The sequence below is a fragment of the Oenanthe melanoleuca genome, chromosome 17 (genome assembly GCF_029582105.1).
Source record: "Oenanthe melanoleuca isolate GR-GAL-2019-014 chromosome 17, OMel1.0, whole genome shotgun sequence".
In the NCBI taxonomy this organism is placed as follows: domain Eukaryota; kingdom Metazoa; phylum Chordata; class Aves; order Passeriformes; family Muscicapidae; genus Oenanthe; species Oenanthe melanoleuca.
Window position 1 is genome coordinate 1,664,047 of NC_079350.1, and position 15,601 is coordinate 1,679,647.

Below are 15,601 nucleotides of genomic sequence, written 5' to 3' on the forward strand. Positions count from 1 at the left end.
TCAGGCCTTCTGCCAGGGACTGGGGTGGGTGTTCCAGGTGTCACCTGTGGGATGCCCATGAAGCAGAACATTTGGGATAATTCTGGGCTGTAGCAGCCCCTCTGGGCTCTTTCCCAAGGGGCTGTGGGGGTGCACTCATTGCAGTGATGTGGGACAAGGCACTGGAGTGTTCTGCTTGTGAACTGGGAAGGGCTTATGGAAGTTGTATGTGTTTAATGTCTCAGAAAGGAAAAAAAATGGATTCACATGGAATGTCTACTGCAGGGGCTGTTTTCACCTCAATAGAGCATCCTACAGAGTGGCAGTTTGAGGCGGCGTATTAATAAACAACATAATTATTAATATGCTTATCAGTAAATATATTTTTAAGGTATTTCTCAAGAAAAGGAGAAGCAGGGATTTTTGCTGGCCTGGTGTCTCAGGAGCTTTTTCAGCACTGTACTGCTCTTACTGAGCAGTAGGCACCAGCTTAGAGCAGCAATATGGGAGATATTTTAATCCAAGGCAGTACAGTGACATTTCTCTCATTTTTTTTCATCTGAAATTGAAAATGAGCTCTTTGAGCTTCTGTATCCAAAGCGAGCCGAGGCTCTATTTTAGAAGTTGTGTCTGTCTGTGTGCGCTGCGTTTCGCAGGCAGGATGTGCCATATTTGCAATTAGCAGCTCTGGCAGCCTCGCTGATGGCTCTGATTGCGAGGGGGAGGCTGGGAGCAGCTCAGCCTTGGAAATCCTGGACAGCAGGCAGCTCCCAGGGGCTCTGTGGGAGCAGCTCCTGCTCAGGTTTGCTCACATCAGGGAAGGGACCTGGAGAAAATTATTGTCCCCTTAAACACTGCAGTTGTGTAGGCTAACAAAGGTGGCACACCCGTGTCCCAGGCTAAAACCTGACCTAGGAGCCTCTGGGCTATTTAAATTTTGTGTCCTGAGGGGAATGTTGGTATCAGCGGATGTCCTGGGAACTCTGGAGTTTATCAGGGTCTTCAAAAGTGTTTTTTATGTTTTCTTTTACAAATGGAAACATGTCAAGATTTGTACTTAAAAGTAAATTACTTAAAAATGTGTTTGGACTCATTCAAAGAATTCAAAACTTGTAGTAGTGGGTGATGTGTATGCATTAAATTAACCACTTGACACTGCAGCAGGGTCCAGATTTTGAAAGAATACTCTTGGAAAAGTCTTGGTATGTTTTTAAAATTGCAATAACACATTTTGTTTGGCTTTCTAACAAAAGACCCCAGTGTTAGAGGTATGTTTAACAGCTGTCCTTAGGTACCTGCCTGAACATAGCTACTTAAAAATTCTGATGTCAAGAAAAAGCGAAGTCTTACAGGAGTGGGATGCTATTGCATACTAAAAAATGTCTTTCAAATATGGACTAACACTTTGTTCACATGTGATTTGTTTCTATATATATATCTATTATTTTTCAAGCAAAATCTAATCCAGTATGCCAGTGTTTTCCTGTAGCTAGTTTTACAAGTCGTGTGTTATTCAGTGTTACAAGGATGTAAAGCTGTGTTTCTTTTCCTCTCTGCAGTGCCCCCATGCCCTACCTCATTGGAATACACTTAAGTCTGATGGAGGTAAGTCTCCCCATTTCTGAAATTATCTGTAGTGGTATGATTTAGAGGCAGATTCTGCAAGCAATTACACATTCATTACTAAACTTAAAAATGAACTGATGCTGTTGATTTGGGAGTGCTGGGGGGACTGTGTGAGCTGTACATGAGAACACTGACTCTCAGGAGCCTGCTCTGCTCCCTGCTCTCCTGGGCAGAGTTCCCATGCGGTGACAAGCTCACGGCGTGCTCCCCTCCCTGCCCTGGGGCCCCGTTTAATCACTTCAGTGCCTTGCTGGGACTCAGGCACAAAGGCAGAGTCGATATTAAACCACAATGTTGACAGTTACAGTTCTCTTTTAGGCTTTTGCAGACAGATTGTAATTTTTTTAACGTTCAAAAGATCTGAAAAGAAGGAACTTGCAGTTAATGTTAACACAAAGCTGGCAGAGCACCAGCCCTCACAGAAAGCTTCTCCTATAAACAATTCCCAGTAATTCATGTGACTTGTTTTTTTAAATCTCTAAAAGTGGAAATAGCACATTTGCTTTTGCTTCTAGTACTGGTGAAACGGGATGACTCTCCTCAGAAGTATCTGGGGGACAACAAAAGATGTGGCTTAAGGTGCCTGTGAGATCCTCATCCCTGCTGACTGTGCCCTTCCCAGGGGGTGCTGGGGTGGGAAGGGGCTCCTGCCCAAGGAGTTCCTGGAGCAGGGCTGCAGCTGGGGCTGCTGGTGCCCCTGACACTGCTGGAATTGTGTCCCTGGGTCACATCCTGGGTCTGGAAATGGAGCCTCCGTGTTCAGCCTACAGAACAGTTTAGAGAGCTGAGGTTTCCATCACATCAAGGAGTTATTCTTGTGTTGTCCATAAAAATGTGTAATTTCTCAAAATATTGATAAGTGTTCTTTCACTAGGGCAAATGCGTATAATCATGATGCCCTGTGTTTGTGAGTGCTGTGTAACATCCCCCCTTTTCCCAGCGTTAATGGCAGGTAATTTTAGATGTCATTTTTTTCATGAGAAGATAGATTAAATGTACAGGATGTCTTTTTTCTTCTCCTTACCATCCTGGGTAGAGATGATTTTTATGCCCTTTATACTGCTAAGCCAAGTAAAGAATTGCAGTACAATGTGTTTGTGAATAATCAGTTAATTTAAAAGTCAACATGTACATTTGTTTGCACATCATATGCTTCTGTTCAAGGGGCTACCCATAATCACCCTTGGATACTGCACAGGCAGGAGCCAGTAGTATCTAGGAAGAAATGTATTTTTCATATTGATCAAGAAACTTTCTGCCCCATATCCATCTCAGGCAATCATTGGTGTGATTATTGGGATATCTGTAAAAGATGATGGGAGAATATCTCCATACACACACTTGTCAGCTTTCACAGATATTTGTGCTCACAGTGAGCTCTGTGTTTGGCCTGGGAATCGACTAAAAACAAAATAAATTAATAATTACACCTTGGAGTTGCTTTGTGTGATGTCTCACTCCTGCCTTGCTCCATAAATCCATTGCCTCTTCCTTTGTCTCCATGTTTCAGACTGCAGGGCTCTGTGGGCCTTCCAAACTCCATCTGTAAAAACTCAAAAAAAGGAGTTGTTCTTGGAGAAGCCAATTTTCATCCATTTTAGTAACTTGTGAAAAAATCTGTTTAGTACTAAATCCAGTCTGGCTTTTGAATAGCCAGAGATTCTGGAACACAGACATGCTTTGGCAAAGTACAGTTATTCAAAGTGCCTTATCAAATAAATTAAATAAATAAACCAAACTGTTTATCTTATGGATAAATTGAATACAGAGAGAACTGCATCTTGGAGCTAACTCTACTTTTTTCATTGAAAAATAGCATAAAATTCCACAGTGGCTGCTGGATCTGTCTGATGGCAAGTGCAGCAGAATTTTTGTGCTCTGGGCAAGGGAAAGGTGACATTTGTCACATGAGCAGGACACTTCCTAGGTTAGCTCTTGTTTGTGCTGCTGAATGCTCGCTCTATCTGTCCCTTCCTTCATATGTAAAGTTGTGTAGGTTGTTTTTAGAATAACATCGTAGTTGCAACAGCAATTCTTTTTCTCATGATCTGGCAGTTGCGTTTGTTTAAAAATACATTATCTTTTCCATATCAAAATAGTTTTATAAACTAGAACTACAAACTCCTGCCATTATTGAGTATTGCTTTTTCTCTAAATGCTGAAATTTCACAAACAGGACTTAAATTCTGTTAATGCAGATGTCTGAGTGTCAGGATAAGGGTTCATTCCCAGCCTTGCCCTACAGCTGAGGCAGGGGGGCCCTTGCCCTCTGTGGAGCCCAGGGAGCTGCAGGTGGCTCTGGGCTCAGGCTCTGCCCCTGCAGCTCCCATGCTTCCATGTGCCCTCCTTGTGCCAGCATTGGTGGCACAATGCTATGGTGTGAAGGCAAGATGGGTTTTGGGATTTAGGAAACAATTCTTTTCTACCTCTAGTCTCGTTTCTGTGGGTTTTGCTATCCCAGTGTTGGAATGGGGCCTCTGGAAGAAGCAGAAGTGTTGGTGATTTTAAACAAAATCCAGCCTCTCTCAGCTCAACAGATCTTTCCTGAGCTGTTTGGAACCTTCAAGTGAGTTTACAGTTTCCCGTGTTCCACAGGGGCTCTGTAGAAGAAACCGTTATTTTAATAGAAAATGACAAATTTTTCTTATGATTAAAATATCAAGCCTATCCATTGACTGTTAAATCTAATTTGCTGTGACTGAAATGTTCTCCAGTGAGATAAGATAATCTCCTGTTATAGGTCAGAGGGCTCCAACTGATTTATGGGGGAAAACCTTGGTAGAAAATACAGAGCTGTGTTTTGTGCTCTTATTTTTCAGCTTTTCTATCATCACCTAGTTAGTCATTCTTTATAAGATTTCCATTTAGCAATCCATAAAGTGACTTCAAAGAAGGCTAAAAGTTTATAAGCTGTTGGATAAGCAAGGCTGGAGCTATCACATGAATAATGGAACATGCTTATGGAACTAATTGAATTCATATTAGATGAAGATAAGTACTTAGTAGTGATAAATAATGAGATAGGAAAATGAAACTCTATCAAAAGAACACACCCCTTTCACCATCTCATTTTCTGCCTGTGCACTGTAGGCTGTTTTAGTCTTCAGATTATATAAAATTGCCCCTTGTGTCAGAAGCTGTGTCTAACTTAGCCACAGCCTCTTACATTTTGTCACAGAAAACGATTGTTTCTGCAACTGTTTGTGCAGCAAGGCTATCAGTGTGATGATGCTGATGGAGGAGGAATGCCCTTAACCTAGGAGCTCCCTGCTGGAATTTGGGCACATGTGGTTTTGATTGACTGCTGGGGATGCTTGTGCTGGGCTCTGAGATGTGGAGCTCTGGCAGCGACTCCAGTGTGCCGGGATCCACTGAGGAGAACATCCACCCTCTCCTGCTCTGCTTGGGGCACACACCCAGCATGCACAGTTAGAATTAGTGATTGCCAAAGTAGTTCTTACGGTTTTTTATTAATGTTCCAGTTATTCAAGGACTTTTTCTGGGACTTAAGAACTGTAATTCTTGCAAGATTATCCAGGATGAATTTGTGTGTGAAACTGCACATTGCATTTCAGAATGTTCTTCTAACCGTTTTCCTAAGGAAAGAGGACACTGGTGTATATCATAAAAGCTATACGAGCAGATTTTTGTTTTATTCAACCTGGTATCAATAGAAATGTTCATGTGAGGAAGTGAAATTCCTGTTGTGTGACACGTGGTAGGACATGGTCTCACTTGTGTCAATAATGTGTCCTGTGGAGCTGGGCCCCTCAGAACCCCCCAGACCCATTTGGGGAGCACTTTTTGGCACATTCCCCTGCTGTTGTTCAGGGTGAGAATGCCCTGTTCAGGATCCCATGTGGTCACAGCCCATTTAGTGTGCACTAAGTCTGAGCTAACGAGCCCTGAGCATGGGTTCTGTGAGCCTGGGCTCAGGCCTGGCCCTGCCATGGGGTTCCCCTTCCCTCAACACACCCTGTGAATTAATGAACCACTGGCATCTGCCACTGATACTTTTAATTGTTAATTATATTTTTGATTGAGGTGAGAAGCAGTAATTAGCTTTTCCCACCCATTTATACTTAGTAAATCAATGCTTTTTCTACCTGTAACTGAGGAAGTACAGCTTCTCCATTGGATCTTAATGAAGGGTTATAGATTAATTTAAATCCAGGTCTTAAACCCCTAAAAGCAGTTTAGCCACTCACAAATATTCCCAATATGGCTGCGGTTTCAGAAGTATTGATAAAAATGCATTGAAAAATATGGCAGATTACATGTGGAATTGTCTTTTATCCAGTTATTGGGAAAATGGAAATAAGAGCCACATTTTACTAAGGGATCCTGGGGGTGCTGTTTTGAGGGTGAGTTTTTAGAAGCCAAGCCCTGCAGTACCAAGCAGGCAGGAGGTTTTTCTGGGGGCAGCACGGGTGCTGTTTGTCACTCAGCTGGCAGCAGCTGCTTGTGATAAGGATCTGGGGAATCACCTGTAGAGGCTGGGGGTGCCCGGGCGGAAGGGTGGGAGATGGGCGGGGGGAGCCCACCTGCTGTGCCCGGATCAAAGGGCCCCGGGGTCAGGGGGCACATCCCGCTGAACAGAGCTGTCTGCTGAATAGCCATTTCAGATTGTAAATCTGGCCCTGATTTCATTAAGTCCTTCTGGCTGCTCTTGGGGCATGAAATAATAAAATTTTATATCCGCTGCCTTTCCTGCTTCTGGCAGCCAGATTGACACATTGTTGTCTGCAGCATTGTGGTGTTTTCCTTAAGAAAATAAATGGAAACTATTAATTCGGTGGAGACAAGTCATTAAGCAAATGGATTTTAGACTTGTTGTGAATCATAGTTTATTAACAATTTCAAGCCTAGTGCACAGGCTAGCTAGAATGTTAGTTTGTGTTAGGAGTTCTGCCTTTCCAAAAGAATCAGTGAAAGGTGTGTTACTCTTTCACTGTTACAACATTTTTTAAGATGCTGATCACGTTTGTATCTGGTTATAAAAGCTCATGATTGACTTGGTTTATGTTTTGGCAGCAATTTAGCCATGAAGTTACATAAACCTGGTTTGTGAGAGGAAAGGCAGGGCGTGCTGGTATTTGATGGTTCTGCACTTTTTTTGTTTTGTTTTCAAATAAACTATACAATAGAATTGTTCACCTGAAAGAAGTTTAACTTGAGATTCCTTTATGGCAGAAAATGCAGAACCTGCCAAATGTAGTCAGTGCTGATAAAACAGCATTTAGTGTAAACTGCTGTTATTATGGATGAATATTGCTTCTAGAGTGGGATGGAGAAGCACCCCTTAATTCTTCTATTGGAATATGGTTTCTGTGTTTTTGTGAACTTCCACATAAAACATTTAAATGACTCAAGTGTTTGGCTGCCTGTGAGCAGGGCAGGCACCCGGACTGCTCTTATTTACGGACCTGGTGTTTAAGGCCCCCCGGAGTTTGTTTGAAAAGTTAAGAGATTTTCACACTAAAGGTGCCATTTCTGAAATTTAAAGTGCTCTTTTCACCAGGAGATAAGTTCTCTCTGATTAAGTCAGTAATTCTTACTAAGCCATGTTTATAGAGGCCATAAACAATGGGTTCAGTGTGCTTGTTAAACCAGCTTTCCATACCTCTCCACTCTTTTAAAAAGAGACATTTAAAATAAAAGGCATGTGTAGATTTAGTTTGATTTAGATGGATTTTAGGTGATTAATTATGGCTACAGGTAATTGGGCAAGGATGGTTAAGAAAGGTTTGCAGCAGTGAGATGTGACATACATTTTCACTGAATCTCTCCTTTTGACTCAGTACATCCCTGACCTGTGGGAAAATGAGATAAGGAATCTGTAATGTTCATGTTTCCTCTTGGTCCTTGCTAATCCACATTTCTTTCCGGCAAAATATGAACCTACTGAATACAGTCCAGTCTGTTGCACAGGTATCACTTGTAAAATTGTTGTTAGCTCTTCAGGAAGTTGTGAAATATGGACTGGGGCTGTGTGTGGCTTGTGGCTGTCCCTTCCCATTTCCAGAAAATTATGGGAACACACAAACTGTTCTTGTGAAAAGCGATCTACATGTTTTTGTGATTCACAGAATCCAGTGGGGTTTAATGTCAGAATTGCAGCTGAATGCTGGGAATTTTTACTCAAATTCCAACAAGAGAGTAAATACTGTGATTTCCATGTTGTTTGGGCTCATTAGGTGCCAGGTTTAGTGAAAGAAGTGTGTGATTATTTAACAAAAATCTTTATAACTGCCTGATACTAGCTTTATCAAAGGTGATAGTGACAGGAGAGATGATAAAACCAGCTAAGGATTAAGATGAACTGGTCAGTCTGCATTTCTGTAGAATGAGCCACAATTGGACCATCAAAAAATTATATGTTTTTGAATGCATTGCAAGACAGATGCTATTAATCAAGTCAGTCTCCAGTGTTTTATTAAATCTGAGGATTGGTCTCAAGGGAAATCCACTGCCTTTGTACAAATATTGCAGATCTTTACAGTGAGGCTGAGCTCTTGGTGGTGTAAAGGTGCAGCCCAGTGAAGTTTAACATCAGCTTCCTTTTGGAGACGATTTCTGGGCTAGGTGTGGGGTGATCCCACTGAGCAGCATTTACAGTCCCTGTACCACAAAGGCATCCTGATGGGTTATCCCCCCCCTGGCTGAGCCCTGCTTGGCACAAGACTGTTGTGTGCTCCAGAAAAGCCATGTTTTGCTGAAGGGGAGGTGCAGATTCACCACCAGAGGTACAGAAACACCCCTGGTACATTCACCACCCTGTGCTGCTTTGTCAGTGGCAAGCAGGAGAAAGGTTTCCTTCCTTCTGTCTTGTCCTGCCAGCACTGAGGCTGACAGGCTTCTGGCTTTGGTTAAGTACTTTGCAAGACCTTTTTGTTGGAGGTTTTTAGACTCCTCTGAGTATAAGCGAGATTTTTAATTTTCTGAAACAGGAAGGAGCAAATCAGTTTGTCTGGTGCTTCCAGACTCCTAGAAGGAGCAAGGCTCCTGGATTGCTTTAGAGTTTATCAGATGCAGCCAACGGGGTGACCTTTGGTTCCTGCAAGCAAACTACCTGGTTTGTCAGGCAGTGCTGGTGCTTTTTGTATGGAAAGCATTAAATGTAATATTCTTCTATTTAAGTTAAAGAAATGTCTCATGAAGACCTAAACTTAAATGTCTACAAAGTGGGTTTTATGGTTGTTGGGGGTTTTTTCAGCCCTAAGTACACAGCAGTTTGCTTTATAGACAGAGGACTGAGCCTTGAAAACTGAGGGTAATTATTTAGCTGCCTAAGGCTCAACTTTGCCATTGTTTTAGGACTTTAGTTCCTTTCTTTTAAAGGAAACAATTCCCTCCACCCCACAAAACCTTAATTAAAAATTGAGTATGTTTTTGTTCACTTTCCTGCTCAGTAACTTTCATTTGGTCCTGTGTGTAGGTAGTTAGGTATTTAAACATTTTTTACAGTGTCACTGGGAAATTTCCTCGATTACCATATTCTGTAATTCCATGTTTTCTGATTTTGAATTTTCAAAACTTTATTTGAAGAGATTAAACCTGTGTGATTAATCAGAAAAAAAATTAAGTCTCCTGTTAGTGGAAGAAGTGTTAAGTGTTTAAATGCTGCTCTGTTTGGTATCAGTGACTCATTTACTGTTGATTAGGCAGGGAAATCAGGTCTGGCAGTGTTTAAATTTGCTTAGATCACAGATACCTTTAGACACTCAGAGTCACAGGTATTGTGATCTTTCTTTTGAGAAACAGGTTCTTATTTTCTATGTGTAAGTACTGTTACAGAAGATGTGAACTTCAGACTAGATCAGAAACTTTCCCTCAATTCATGGGGACAGAAGACAATAAGAAGTTCAGACGTGCTGACCAGGATATGGTGGAATTAAATTTCTCTTAGCTTTGTTTCCCCCCCCCCCCCCCCCCCATTTTAATTATTTACAGATTAGGCTCTCATAGCATCCATCTTACTTAAATGCAGTTGTAAACTTGTCATTATTAGACTTCCAAAATTCAACCTGGACTTTAGAAACCGGTTCCCATCCCTGACTTAATGCAACTCTCAACTCCTGGAAAATCCACTCTTTATTGTTACTTAAATGAATTTCCAAATATAAAAATATTTGCTTGAAATCCTGACTTGACTAGAAACTATTAAACTGCAAACAGGACACCAATACAAACAATAGTAGATGTGCTTGAAATAAATCTTTGCTTGAATAATCACAGACCCTCTGTTTGACGAATTTCAGTGTGCATGTTGTTAAGGACTTCCCTCTGCCAACTGAAGGTTAAATTTTTAGCATTGTAAAATGAACAAGTAAAACAAATGATGACAGGAAGTCAGGAATGTTGATTGTTTTTAAAATGGTTGAGGTTCTGTAGTGCCATATTGTTCTGCCACCACTTGTATTCTTTATGCATAAAATTGAATTCCCCATACTTATATTTTCCTTTACTTTTCCTGAATTTGCTCACATACAGAAAGTAAGAAGCATGGCCCTGGAAGATGTGGTGATCCTTAACGTAGACACCAACACACTGGAAACCCCTTTTGATGATCTCCAGAGCCTCCCCAATGATGTGGTATGTATGGAGTGACTTCTCCAAGGGTTCTGCTCCTGGCAGCAGTTCCTGCTCGCTGTGACCGAGGGGTGTCACTGGGAGCTCATGCTGGCAGCCCTGAACTGCCTTCCCTCAGTTCTTGCTGTCTCAAAGTGTGCAGGAATGTTTGCTTCCACTCCTGCCTCCCAGTGAAAATCAGCTAATGCTCACACGAGCTAGAAATCCTGCATCTTATTGAACTGTTGTTTCCAAATGAAATTGTGTGGGTTTTTCTCATGTGACTGCTTCCGGTGAGCTTTGAGGAATTCCGTGTGTTTTGTATCCTGAGATATGACATCAAATAGATGCCTTCACATTCACTTCAATCACTGCTAGAATTCAGAACTCATTTTCTTTCTCATTCACCTTTTTTATTGGTAAATTATTTCATATTTTTAATAACTTGATAGCAGTAGTGAATAAATACTTGGCATTTAATGGGACACAAAGACATCCCACTTGCTGCTCCAGTCATCCCCACGAGGGGAGAGCAGAGCAGTGACTGTCAGGAGCTGTTTTCAAGGCAGAGAGTGAATGTTTGGGAGAACGTGGCAGGGGAAAATCTGGATTTCCTTTGCTAGTTGGATATATTGTGCTGAGAGTCAGATCTGAATATTTTTCTGTGCAGTTGAGAAATAGAATTGGTATGCAGGGAGCTCAGTGTAAGCTGGTGTGAGGAGAGGCTGCAGTGGGGGTGAATGCCCAGTGCCTCCAGCAGGATCTGTTCTTCAAAAGCAGGGAGCTCAGGAGGAAAGGGCCATCTAGGTTGGGAACATTTTGGCTTTAGTCAAGCATTTAGTCTGTAAAAGTTGATTCCATGTTTTTTTCTGGCTTTATATAGTTTTTCATTTTGATTTCACTCCCAGCATCCAAATCTGCCAGCTGGTCACTGCTTGTGCCATTATCCACAACCCGGGAATGACAGACCTGTAAATTTCATGGAATTATGTAAGAAATGTCTGGATACACTGAGCACAGGGCCTCAAACATGTATATGATTTGTCAACAATCAAGTATTATATTAGATTTTATGAGACTTCATTAAAGGAGCTGTTGTGGGCACACTGTAGAACATCAGAAGAGACTTCTCCAATAAACACAGAACTTCAAGCTTTGGAATGTAATAAATTTTAAGAGACTTCCTTCCTTTCATTATTTACTTTTACTTCACTTTTATAACAGTAGAGAGTTGTGTTTTATTAGTTCAAATTTCTTGATTCAGTTTTCCACAGGTCTATTTAAAAGCTACATTTTATCTCAGAGGATGTTGAGACCAGAGCAGAGGAAGTGCTGCCAGCAAATTCAATTAACTGGCAGGGCTCACCAGTAGCATATATGGGATTTTTTTTTTTTTTTTTTTTCACAACTGCTATATAAATACAGCTGGGATTAATATTTTTCACAACAAAGCTTTAAGTTGAGTCATGTTGCGTTGTGTAATTAATGTTTGTGCTGAGGGTTTTTGTGGGATTTAGCTCTGGTGCATTGTTGCTGTTACCTGGATGATGCAGCTCCTCCTCCAAGTCTCTCCCTTCACACGGTTCCAGAGTTGGCTTTGACCACTAGAGAGCAGCTGCTCTGCTGTGCAAGAATTGAATTTCTGTCAGTTCTTTCATGCATCATGTGTTTGGAACTGTAAGTGGATCAAGTTGTTCATCTCAGCAGGGAGACACTAAAGCCAATCCATTATACTTTTTTTTTCTTTTCTTTTTTTTTCCTTTTTGCTTCCCTGGGATATTTTGGGAGTGTGTCTCCCCACTGGTATTAGTCTAAGTAGATGCATTTATGATCTGAGAAACTAAAAATGTCTTCAAGAGTTTCCTGATCATAAATGCCTGTTATGTCAAACTACCCTGCCAGTTTTGCTACTTAATGTGAGCAGTGAGCAATTCATGCACTGCTGAATAGACAAAATTTACTTTGCTAAATTAAATCTATCTATATTCATCAGTGAGCAAAAACATTTTCTCTGTGGTACATTCACCATCAGGTAATTAATCCAGTGGAAAATTTCTAAAAGCTGATTTTCCTCTCTCCTTGAACTGCTTTTTAAATCAAGTGAATGAAGTCTTGTGATTCTTTAGAGCCTCAGGTAGTGAGTTGTTCTTGAGTTTCACGATAGAGATGTTGCTACCTAAACTGGTTTTTGGAAATTGAGAGTGAACTATTCTTTACTCATTAATTCTTAGGATCCAAACAAACATAGGACTCAGTGAAAGGTCTTTTTAGTTAGAATCTGTGTCAGAGGAGCTGGACAAAATTGAGGCAGTTCCAGCAGAGTCAGCCCAAGTTGCTCCTTTGCCCCAGTTTACCTCAGCAGTACCTGCTGGCTGTCAGGTCTCTGCAATGGTCACGTCATGTCCCTGAAAATCAAGGTTTGTACTAGTGTGTTACTGATTAACTATTTGAAATGTGAAAACCTGCCCCTTCTTTACCTTCTGCCTCTGATGTATTGCTGGAAATCTGGCAGCGTGAGAGCACCCTGGGAAGTAACTTTCCTTTTAAAATAATCAATATTAAAAAAAGAGATTTATTAAGGACTGTGATTACAATAAGTGCATCTGCTGCTGACAAGTCTCCTACACCACCGTCTGTGTTGCAACGAATTGCAAAGAGGGGGTAGTAATTTTTTTTTTATGCAACCCGTATGGATTTTTCATGTATTTCCAAATAAGTGTCATCTTCTAGTCATAGTTGTAGTCAGAGCCCCATGTTAGAAGGAATAAAGTATAATAAAGTATCAGCTTGCTCTGTCAGCTCCTAGCTGTTGTAAGTGAAGCAGGGTGTTTGCTGGGGGAGGCTGGGGGCTCAGGGGCCCCTGTGTCTCCTGGGCTCAGCTCTGGGCTCTGCTGCCTCTACCCACCACAGGCAGCGAGCCAGGGCCGCTGGTGCTCACACAGGGAGAGAGCTGCTTCCAGGGCAGCCAGCAGTACCAAACTGCAGCTCTGCAGCCAAACCATTTTCCTAAAGGTGAATCCATTTTTATTTCTTACGCCGTGTTTGCACTAGAACGTTTCTTGCTTTATTCATGTTGACAACTGAAAAGCCTTGGACCTAATTAAAAGAATTTCCACTAGCACCTTTACTGAACCATTTCATTCTGCTGCATTGCACAGATTGCATTCTGAAACATGGTGAGAGTTGAAATCAGACCTTTAAACCTCAACTGCCAGAAGTATAAAAATCTTCTTTAAAAACACTCTTAGGGTAGACTGCATGTATATGTGTCTGTTTGGCTATAAATAATCCTTCTTTTCAGTGGTCAAAATTTGAGGTTTTTTTAAAGTATCACTGTCTCTTTAGGCAGGAAATAACCCTAATTCTGCTTGTATAGTCTGCTTTTTATTGCATGCTAATTTTTTCCAGAGAGTACACGTGAGGGTGCTTTGGGGTGGATTTTTTTGCTACTTGTTAGTATATTTGAATATGTTGTTGTTAACATTTTTTTTTTTGTTAAATAATTGACATTGTAATCCCACATATATATAAAATAGACATGCTACAGTGTTTGAGGAAGTAGCAAAATACCAGTCAGTATTCTGTTTCTGTCCCAACCAGGGGAGCTGAAGCACAGAAGGGCCGTGACCAGCCCTCTGAATTCCTATTGTTTTTAAAACAAAGCATAGAGCTTTTTCCTTCTATATAGATGGAAGGTTCTGTATCTTCACAGAAAACCCCTTATAACAATGGTGAAGATGGACTGGAAAGTTTCTCAGAGCTCTGGATAATTTATTACACTTTTAAGAGCTATCTTTAAATGGTTAAAATAAGTTAATATAGAAAATAAAGGCATATTTCAATCTTACAAGTCTAGAACCCTTCAAACATGAAGTATGCTGTTTGGGTTTGAAAATCTGGTGAAGCTTTTATATTTAGAGGATTATAGAACTCCTTGAGGAACATTATCTCAGTGAATAGGAGAATAGGAGTGAGCTTATTTTACAGGCTTCAGACTAAATCTGGTATCATGTGTTATGTTAATATGGGTTTGTGGGCTCATTGATGCGTGGATCATTGGCATAAGCATTCAGATTTATAAACAGTGCTGGACACGCTCTCAGTTATTTCTGTTATACTAAATAATGAAACGCCTTTTACAGCAGAATCTGCAGAAGATTTAAAAGGAAGTGTCTTTGCAGCAGTTTTAGTAAACACAAGAGCAAAGATAACATCTAAAAGAAAAGCGAGTAGTGCCCAGCGTGGGTTCTGGATTTAACACCTGTGGAGCATGACAAGGAGTCACTGTGCCTTCCCCAAATCCAGCACTGCTGCAGGAGGAAGTCACGTTAGGAATGTGCTACGGGAGGGAGGGAACTGAGGCACTCACAAACAGTTCAGGAAAATCAGACTGCCCTAGGCAACTGAGGCAGGCTGGTGGCAGCACCCTGAGGCTGAGAAAACTCGACCCATCTGTGGTAGGATTTTGGAGATACCGATGAGGCCACAGCAGGCTCTCGTTGAGGGCTAGAGGATGGGAAGAAGGTCGTGAAAGTTAATTTGAACATCTGAACCATCAGCTTATAGTTTATGAGGTGTAGTTCATACTCTTCCAAAACAGTTAGTGATGGTCAGTACCAGAGGATCTGCTCATTCTGTCAGTAATATTCCTATAGTGTTTCTTGCATAGTGTGAAGTACACAGAGCTACCCCATGGAGATTTTCAGTATGGCATTTGGAAAAGGAAGATTTGCTAGTTATTGGCTCTTTCTGTTAAATTCATCATATTGGATATTTATGGAGTCAGTCGTTCTCCTGCAGATCGGAGAGATCTCCTGCCGTTCTGCTTTCCCTCTGAAATTGTGGCTCCTGCCTGTTTTCTGTGTCAGGCATCTCACTAAACTCGGGTTTTGCATACGGCATGGTCACAGCTTCTAAAAGCACCACCTGAATTCCTTTCAAGAATTTGGGTTTATCTTGTTCTGTTTTCTGTGAGATCTGTGACAGAAACTCAGCTTGTCCTGGTTCTGTCTGCAGCGCTAGAAGCGGTGAGAGGCCTTGAGGGAGCCATGAGGGAATCGTGAGAGATCGTGAGGGAACCGTGAGGGGATCGTGAGAGATCGTGAGGGAATCGTGAGAGATCGTGAGGGAATTGTGAGAGATCGTGAGAGAACCGTGAGCGAACCGTGAGGGAGCCGTGAGGGAATTGTGAAGGGACCATGAGGGAACTGTGAGGGAATCGTGAGACGCGGCTGAGGGAGGACACAGCGGATCTCGAGCCCGGCCGAGTCCTCGCCAAACAGCTCCAAAAATGTGTGGGAACAGGCAAAAAGCCCAAATGCATAGCGAGGAAAAGTGGGAGGAGTAAAGAACGATGGGAGGGGCTGTCGGGACTGACATCAAAGGAGGGGAGGGGGGTCTGGGAGTTGGGCCGGTAAATGGCGGT

At 41.7% G+C, this 15,601-nt stretch overlaps 1 protein-coding gene across 9 annotated transcripts in view; it reads left to right on the top strand.

Moving 5' to 3' along the window:
• Positions 1-15,601, top strand: part of DENND1A (DENN domain containing 1A) — a 149,727-nt gene that overhangs the window by 78,180 nt on the left and 55,946 nt on the right. For all 9 annotated transcript variants that reach the window (XM_056505450.1, XM_056505455.1, XM_056505459.1 and 6 more), the window contains 2 exons: positions 1,539-1,584; positions 10,099-10,200. In XM_056505450.1, coding sequence (XP_056361425.1) covers positions 1,539-1,584; positions 10,099-10,200 — 148 coding nt within the window. The remainder of the gene's footprint in view (positions 1-1,538; positions 1,585-10,098; positions 10,201-15,601) is intronic.